Genomic DNA, 9,666 nt, shown 5'->3' on the forward strand with positions numbered 1-9,666 from the left:
ATGAGCAGAGCTAGCTTCAGCTGTTGTCGGGTATTATTATACCTCACTGCTTCCTTCCTTTCCCATCAGTCTCTCTATCCCGGAGCTAAATGTCAATTATAGTTTGAGCTGTTTGACTGCTAGTCCCCCTGTACCTCGGAATAGCCCAGAAAGACAGGAAAGTTCATGGGGAAAGGGACATCAAGTGGCTACATTTTCTGCAGCAAAAAAGAACCAGACCCCCAAAATCTTGCTAATAGGTGTGGAAGTAGCACAGGACATTTAGGACAGAGTAATTTGGGCAGAACTGCGCAGTATGACTTGACTGCTCACACTTGATGATGTGGGTAGCAAGCAATCATCCAAGTGGGTGCAGATGCCACTGGAAAATGTCAAGGCTGCAGTAAAAGTGGTATTCTTTCTGTAAAGAAAGAGGCCTATCCTTGCCACAAAGGGGGATATAAAAGCTAACAATTTCTATGAGTATTAACTTTTTTTTTTTTTTTTAATTAAACAGAAAACAAGGACTCACATGAAAAGTCTTTACCAGCATTTTGCAGCATGCACATTCTTCTGATGGACTGGTAACTACTCCAGTGAAATCAGGAGCATCAACATAAAACCAATTGTGAAAATGTCCCTGAAATCTGAATTGAAATGATGGCTCCTTTGTTTGCTTGTTTTCTTCTATAGCTTGCTTGTTTCTTTTTGAAGTCTCTCATTAATTGTCCTGCAGCCACGGTATGTATCAGATAGCCAAGAAAGCTGACATGGTGAAGTTATATACAGCATCCTTGTGACCTTTTTGCAGTGAAGATACATATCTGTCCAATAAAGCCCAGGCCAAATGACAGTGACAGCTGCCTTGTGGCATTCAGTTTGAATTGAACAGGTTTGCTCACAAGTTGGGAGCAAGTATTTCATTACAGACTGTGCACCAAGATGAACATAAGCCCCCCAAAGTGAAACTTTCCCTCAGCGGCTATGGAAACAGCCCTGGTGGACTGAGATGCACTTCACAGGCTCCTCCTTGTCTCCTTGCTTTGACTTTCCCACCTCCGGCAAGCTGTCATCCTCTGTTGGCATTTGCATGTTGGTGTAGCACTTGGAAGGGAAGAAAACCTCACTTCATCTCTCAGGAGAGATCCAGGGTGTTATGGGAACTGAGCACTCAAAGAACGAGGGGCAAAGGAGCATGCTTTTTCTGAGGAAAGGTCCAAAGCTGCCTGCATGGGAAGATGCTCTTCTCTCAGGGAAAGAGCCCAAGTCACTTCTGAAACGGGGATTGCGTTATGTCAGCTTGAGCCTCATAATGAAAGGGATGACCAGCACGCCTGACTTCTTATGGGGACTGCCTGAGGTGCAGAAACTGAACCTTTCACGCAACCAGCTGGTGGTGATTCCTCCTTCACTGGGGAAACTGGACAGGCTGGTAGTGCTGAATTTGGGTGGCAACTGCCTCAAATGTCTGCCTAAAGAGATTGGGCTGCTGAGGAACCTGAAGGTCTTGTTTGTCAATATGAATTGCCTGACAGAAGTGCCAGCAGAGCTCAGCTTGTGCAGGAAGCTGGAGGTTTTGAGCCTCTCGCACAACTGCATCTCGCAACTGCCTTTGAGCTTCACCGACCTGACAAGTTTGAGGAAACTGAACCTCAGTAACAACCGCTTTGTGCAAATTCCCCTTTGCATTTTCGCACTGAGGAGCTTAGATTTCTTGCACCTAGGGTCGAACAGGCTTGAAAGCATTGCAGAGACTGTTCAGTATCTGGTCAATCTTCAAATCTTTATAGTAGAGAATAACAACATACGCACCCTGCCACGGTCCCTCTGCTTCATTACTGCTCTGGAGTTACTCAACCTTGATTACAACGCCATACAGACTCTCCCAGATGACCTCTACCTGCTGCGCCGGCTGCCGCGCATTGCATGGAACCCGATGGACAAAGGCCTACACATTGCCCACAACCCCCTGTCCCGGCCGCTGCCCGAGGTCATCGAAGGTGGGCTGGATGTTCTTTTCAACTACCTCAGGGAGAAAAAGGAGCACAACTGAGTTTCCGCTGGGCTTGGGATTAAGCCTGTCATCAAGACTCAGTCACATTGGAGCACTTTTCCTGCACAGGCATTTCCGCAGCGTAACGCCTGGGTTTTGAAGACTGTGGATGGCTTTAGTAACAGCTGGAGGAAAGCAAGTATGATGGTCTTGATTAAGTGTGTGAAGAGTAAACTTTCTAAAAATAGCCACCTCTGTAACTTTCAGTGTTGGTATGCTTGGGATTTTTTAGGAAAAAAAAACCACAACAAACTTGAGATAAAATGTTTGCTCTTTGTTTGACAGAAATAAATTAAGACAGAGGCTAGAAGTCCAGAAATGTGTATTTGCCAGCTATTAGGTTGGAGGAATATTAATATTAATTGGTTTTACTGTATGTGATCGCAGTTGCATTTTAACTCCTGCTCACTTCTTCATACACAGATAAACCACTACATAAACAAACACTGCTATCTAAGTGAATCACAAGGAAAATGTTTAATTTACTTTCAGCAGTAAATATATCCTGAGCTATATTAGCTCACAGACAGTATATTACTGCCAGTTCAATACCGTTTGTTGTTTACCCCACACCTGTGCACTGGCCTCTATAAATTACAGGTAAAGACTGCTGTTGATGAGATGATTTCCCAGTTCTTTGGGAGAAGACCCCAAACTCCCCCAAAGCCCCTGGTTCCCCTCCTGAGTCACACAGTCCTTTCCGTGGAGCTCTCTATGATGCTGGCAGTGGTGTGGTCACATCAGCCAGGAGCACCATCCACATGAAGCAGAGAAAGGAATGTGGGTCCTTATTCCCTCAAATGAAGGCTGTCAGGTGAAGTTGCTGGTTACTACATGAACAGCTGCACTCCACTCACTTTCCCACATCCCTGCAATTGGAGCTGGAGTAACTACTTAGGAGGCAGTACATCTCCTAAAGGTGAATTTTTTTTTTTTTTTTTTTTTTTCACAAAAAACAGCATCAAACCAATCATTGGCTTAAGAGCTCCAAAAACAAATACTTCCATGATTTCCAGTATCAGCCAATAGCATAAAAGTCAGGTCTGATGTGGTTTCTCACATTGATCTTCTGTGAATGTCCTTCATCAAAGTTTTATCTGGTAATAAAGAGGCAGTATGAAAGAGTCGTTAACAATTTATGCAACCTGGGGTTTTTTTGCTCCCTCACGCCATGTAAGACAGAAGCAAGACTGTTGAAATCGGTTGAGATAAATGCTTGTAATGGCAGCGTAAAAGAGGAATGAGCCTGTAATTCTTTAGCTAATTAAGAGTGTTCAAAGACACTTTTAAAGTGCTTCCTATCCTATGTCAAATCTCAGGAATCAATGATTACTTTCTAAAACATAATTTGCTCGAAATTATGGAAGGCTGATTCTGCTTCTAATGAAGTTAATGGACAACCCCTGGCTGAGGGAAAATCTCTTCAGCAGAGGTAGAAACAATTCGGTAACAGCAGACAATTATGTAATTCATAGGTACATGCAAGAAAACACAGCACCTTTGGCCACGCTAACGTCATCAGTGCAGCACTGAATGTAGCAATGAAGAACTGGTGCTCGCAGAATATTCCACTCCAGGGCTGCCTACCCTGATATTTTATTATGTGGATTGTTTAGTGTATTGTTTGTTATCTTAATCAAGACTTTCAGTGTTCCATCCAGGAATCGCAGTTTCCAAGTGAGCCGTCAAGGACAAATCTTATGTTTCTAGAAAATGAGAAACCTTTTTGAAGGGCACATTTGCTTGAGCATTAAACAAGCAAGCAAACAAACAAAGCAAGTAAACAAGCACCAAAGCACAGTTATTTTGTGACATTTTACATAATATGGATTTCAAATGCGAGGATATTTTATGTGCAGCTTTACATGTATTTATTTCATCTGTACAAAGAGATTTATAGCAAAGTTCCACATTTTTAATGAACAATACATCTAATAAATCAATATGTGATTCAATTAACAACAAGAAATAAAGTTGTAATTATTTATGGAACTACCAACAGATAATTCTTGGAGGGGTTTAGGCACAGATTGTTAACTTTTCTAAATGTCCATTTCATATCCCTAAGTCTGGCATTCACTGCAGTCCCGCAATAGTGCTTTGCAGGAAAATTGGATGCCTATGGCATTAATCACCTGAAAAGATTTTCCACATAGCAGTATCCAGGATTATATGACACCGGATAGCCTCCAATGTGATCTGACTAGAAGAGGTATGCACAGTAATTTACATGGAAGATGTGAGACTGGACTGTGTGTGTTCATTAGGATACCACTACAGAGGGTGAGAAACAGTGCATGATTCAAGAAAATGGTCTCTAGACAGGGGATTAAAAGGCAAATTTGACATAATCAAATGCATCTGGAAAAGTGGTTATAATATGAAGTGCAATACCAATAATTTAAAATTCAATTATTCAATTGAATAATAACCTTTTACTCAAGCTAATAAACCTTTGTAAGCATATGAAACACATAAAAGTCTCTGCCTTTTCAAACAGAATAATAAAATTCATTGAATAAATGGTACTTTAATGTATAATTTAGATATTACCATTAAGAAGGTAATTTCTACTGAACTGCTTTAGTCTTCCTTTCATTCCTCAATCAAGACCCTTATAAATATCTTTCTCAGAGATATAGAAAATTATCTCACATCATTAAAGGTAATGTTCTGAATTCTTCCTGTGAAAAGAAAAGACTGTATGTCACTGTTAATGTATAGAAATATGCATGAGAGGCAAATGTAGATATATGTATTTGCATCTGAGAAGGAGCAAGACAGAGAAAGCAAGTGAGAGGTGCAGGAGGGAGACTGAAAGCATCATGTCACATACTGGCCACAGTTTTGAGCAGGGCATTGGCAAAGAACTGGTGGATGTCAGCATTGTCATCTGATATTAGCTCTACAGGTGACAGGGAAAAAAGGATCTGAAACGCTGCAGGGACTGTAGTCTTATCCCATATGACAACAGAACCATTTCTTTGTGTATATTAAATTATACAATTTTGACATATAATCTTTCAGAGAATTATACGCAGAATGTTATACTTATTTCTAGTACTCACTGAAGTTTTCTCACCCTAAGCCTAAGCCTCACAGCAGCACAACTTCTGATGCATCTATTATTTTTGTTGTTATTGGTGGAGGTGTTATTCAAAGGAATGGCAAAAGTGGTATCCACTTGTGAAAAAGAATACTCTCTTGGCAGGGTGACTTTTGCATGGCTATTGCTCAGAGAAGCCTTCAAAGAGCTTAGAAAAATTCTTGATGTGGATGAAACGAAAGACAAAGCACATGAACAAAGTAGAAAGAACATAGTCAGGTGTCAAAAGGCTGGGATAAATGTAATATACAACAGAGCTATACAAATTTTTCCCCAGCTATAACCAAATACACTGGTGGTACATTTTGGTGTACAATGGTGGTACAGATTCCATTTATTTTTATCTTAAATCAAAAAGAAAGCTGCATTCTATGAAAAGTTTGAAGACTAGTCAACAAGCAAAGCCTTTGAAAACTGGAAGGTTTCGGGCACCTGATCTAACCAAAGTCATCCACTTAACCTTTGACTGCAAGGAAAATGTTTTAACCTGAAGTGTTGCTGTACCACCTCACTGGCAGTTAAAGCTGAAATGTGTTGCACCCACTTCTCCAGGGCCATGGGCCAAACCTGCCAAACACGGGCAAAGTTCCTCATGTCACTTGTGACTGGTGACTTCCCAAAGTCCATTGCAATGTCCCACCAGCCCCATGGGGCACCCATGGACATGTAGTCTGGCCAGGATCGCCAACCCGTTACATGAACGAAGCACCTACAAAGACCCATTTGCAAGATGCACCAGGGTGGCATTTCAAAGCATAATTTTTCATATTCCACCTGAAAGCTCTTAAAATTCAGAATAAAGATTTGATGATTATTATTCTGGTTGAAGAATATGTTAGCACCTTTTTCCAATTTGCCGATATTTTCTCAACACTTTTCTTCATTTTCATCAAAATCCCTCTTTTTTCGTCAAACTCAAGAACAGTTTCTAGGCATTTTTACCAAAAGAATATGCATTCTGCAATTTAAGCTTTTTAGGATATAAATTAATTAATTTCCTATTACTATGCTGCAGCTTCAGGAAACCAAATTTTTCAGTTAGTATTTTTAAGAACTTTGCAGTCATCATTTATTTGAAGGAGGATGCATCTAAAAAGTATTGTGCTGATTCTGGAGAGATTTGAACACATTCTTTACCTTGTTAGGCCAGCACATTACTTGAAAAAACATCACAGCATACAATTTCCACAAGTAGAAAAATCATTGATACTTCAGCTTGTTTCCTTAATCAAAGAAAAAAAGAAGCCTCAAAGATCTTCACTACATGAGACATAAAGGTAAATAGAGAGAGATAAAGAAAGAAAACCAAGAAAACGAACTAATCATCTATTCAGCGTGGTTTCACCAAATTTCAAGGGTAAATTTGCTGCAGAGCCTTCAAATGGCAGTTCTTCAATGATTCAAGGAGTGTTTCAGACTGCCTTGCACAGTGTTATTAAGTATAACTAATATGTATGAAAATAATTATATACAAATAGCAATATATAATAATTTCTAAAATATTAATAAATTATGCATATTAAGTCACATGTGCTTCTGCAGTCCACAAATGTGAGAGCTGAAATCCTGAAACTGTTACAGCCAAAGAAAAACTTACACTGACTGTAAAGAGCCTGCATTTATATGAGGATATATATTTTATATATGGCAAAACTAAGCTTTAAAAACTCAGTAGATGTTTAAATGGGTATGAGGCTTTAGATGTACTGGGACAGAGGTATACTTTAATATTCACATGTGGAATAAATCTGAAAATCCTTTTATAAAATTGCATAATTCTTCCTCTATACAAGTAAAATGCAGAATAATAATTACAAAAGATGAAGAAAGAGACATTGAAACAGCTCTCCTTAGAAATGTATTAGGTTACCTGAACATATTGAATATCCCAAGAGGAAATCAAATTTGTGTAAAGATTTTTTTAAAGTGCAAATTACACAATAAATGTTTTTTTCTTCCTCTCAGAAATCCAGAGAAAAGCTTACTACTGACATTATTAGTTTTAAATTCGTCTTTCATCCTCCGCCCCCACTGATTCCGTGCATTCACCTGTGGTGCAACAAGGGCCACCCAGCCCTCAGAAACCTCCCCACAGCACTGCCTCCTGCAGCCCAGCAGCACTGACAGCATCCCGCACTGGTACAGCCACCGACCTTGACATATTACTTTGCAGGGTTTAGCGACAAAGCTTGAAATTTATATTGCAACGTATGTGGGGTCACGTCATGCATGGCTAAAACGGTGGTTTCCAGTGAAGCAGGAAGTGTAGCAGCAGCTTCAGGAAAGGTCACTGCAAATTATGCTGCCTCATAAAGTGAGCTTACCCAGCCGGACTGAAAAGAAGACCAAAGGGCAGAGCTTTATGTTTTCCTAGGGCTCAGAGGAGTTTCAGATACCATAAATTCATTGATGGATAGCCTGCTTTTAATTTCCACTTCCCAGACATGAAAAAAAAATAAGAATTCTTGTTTCTGTTTTGATACAACTCCTTGAGGAAAATGTATGTTGCTCTGTTTTCTTCCTGTTCTCCAGCCTTTGCGTCACGGGCATATTCACAGAAGCAACAAATTGCTTTTCCCCTCCTGCATAGCCAGTGTTGCCAGGTGTGGGTGGGTGTGAAAATGTACCGAGGGTCGGATCTCTCACCCACCATGCCAGGAGGGCAGGATGGGGGAGGCTGGCAGGCTCCATGGCCACCAGTCATGAGGCGGGTAACCTATCCAAAACAGGTGCTGTGCTCATGACACCAACTTTATGCACCTGTCTCTTTCAGACAGTGGTTAGTCTCCAGACACTGTTTACACTGTTAATAAAGAGATGGATGCATTGCTCTTGGATGGCAATGGGAAAGGAGTGTTGCTGACATTCTCCATGTTGTCCCAGGGTCTCTCCTCAATGGTCAGAGGGAGCCCCAGGACACGAGCAGGCTAATTTAGGCATCTGAAGCAAGGTCAGTGAAGCTGTAGGGTACAAATACCCTCCCTCACCTGGCCTTGCCTCTGCAGCATGTGTGCACAGGACATGAAGCACTGTCTCTCAATGTGCTATAACATTCAGACTTTCTGAGAAAGGTTGGAAGATAATCAGAGAAACACCAACACATCTACAATGTCCTGTGCCAAATGCTTTCAATGGCAGAAAATCCTTTCTCCCTAGTTACTAAAATGCTCCAGCCTAAAACAGGGGTAAGCAGGACATTTAAAAGAAGCCTCTGAAATGGCATTCCAAAGTTAGTTACAAGAAATTACCAGGTGAATAACAGCAAACCGATACAGTAAAAAAACACTTCCATCTAGAAAACAAAGTTATTTTAATTACATTTTCCTTGCTTTTTCTCTGTCTTTTTAGTTTTTAAGAATGTAATGGAAGTCTCTCTAGGTACATATATACATATTTTCCCTACAGGGAACAACAGAGGCTGTTAGTGCTTCCTAAATTGTTTGCCTGTGTAAGCAGACAAGTATCTCTGGTGCAGAGTAATATAATGCCCTGTGAAGGGCATTGCTGGGACAGCTGAAAAATCCGGAAGAATAAAACCTTCACTTTGGGAAATTCTTTCAATCGAGTGTGACTTCGTTAAGATAATGCCTTTCCACAGCCATTTCTGTGCACAAGGGTCCTGTATATCTTTCAGCACACTTACCTTCTCTCTCCAGTTGGAAAATAACACTGTAAAGAATAGATTGTAGTACGATGTTTGTGTGTTCTGTCCACATACAAATGAAGTTACAAGGATACCAACCTTGAATTCAATTAGTTTAAAAAGCTCCCTCTGAGCATGTGTGTGCGCGCATTTTTGTGTGTGTATGTTTGGAGGTATTTGGGAGGTTTTTACAATGCTTTGCAATGTAGTACCTGAGGAATACATGTGAGCTGACTGAAAAGTAGCATATTCCACCACAAATAAAATGCTGGTAATTTAGCAGCAAAGCAGGACTTAAAACACATGGTGGTAAATTACATTGCTTTTGAATTTCTTGTACATTGGTTTTTTCTGGGTGTTTTTTTGTGTGTTAGATATCACAAAGTTCATTGGGACTTCTATTAGGCAATATGGGGATTTAAAACATGGAAGAATTAGAATTTGGTTGGGGTTTTTATTGATCAATTATCATGCAAACAGATACATTCATTTTCTGTCACTAAAGGTTTAGTAGCTCTTGCAATGAACTATTTGAAATGCATTCTTTAGCCCATCAAAGAAGAAAATAATTCTACACAGCCTGATCTGTCTAATTCAGGGGTCCTCAAACTACAGCCCACGGGCCAGATACAGCCCCCCCAGGGTCCTCAATCCGGCCCCCAGTATTTACAGAACCCCCTGCCGCCCCCCCCCCCCCCCCCGGGGGCTGGGGGGGGGGAAACCAAGCAGCCGCAGATGACTGCCTGCCACTTCATCCGCGCGCCGGCCCCCTGGTTAAAAAGTTTGAGGACCCCTGATCTAAGAGCTGACACCAAGATGAGTACTTCGGGAGTTCACTTTGGCCTGGATGTTTGTGGAAGGCTCAGGTGGAAAAGTTTAGAGAAT

The 9,666-nt window shown here is 40.8% G+C and overlaps 1 protein-coding gene across 1 annotated transcript; it reads left to right on the forward strand.

Annotated features, from left to right (window-relative positions):
* The first annotated feature begins 988 nt into the window (after positions 1–988).
* On the forward strand, positions 989–2,032 carry LRRC30 (leucine rich repeat containing 30). Its single transcript, XM_005244637.2, is given in 1 exon segment — positions 989–2,032. A coding segment is annotated over 1 exon segment (1,044 nt).
* The last annotated feature ends 7,634 nt before the right edge of the window (positions 2,033–9,666 follow it).

Source organism: Falco peregrinus, chromosome 3, assembly GCF_023634155.1.
Source record: "Falco peregrinus isolate bFalPer1 chromosome 3, bFalPer1.pri, whole genome shotgun sequence".
NCBI lineage: Eukaryota > Metazoa > Chordata > Aves > Falconiformes > Falconidae > Falco > Falco peregrinus.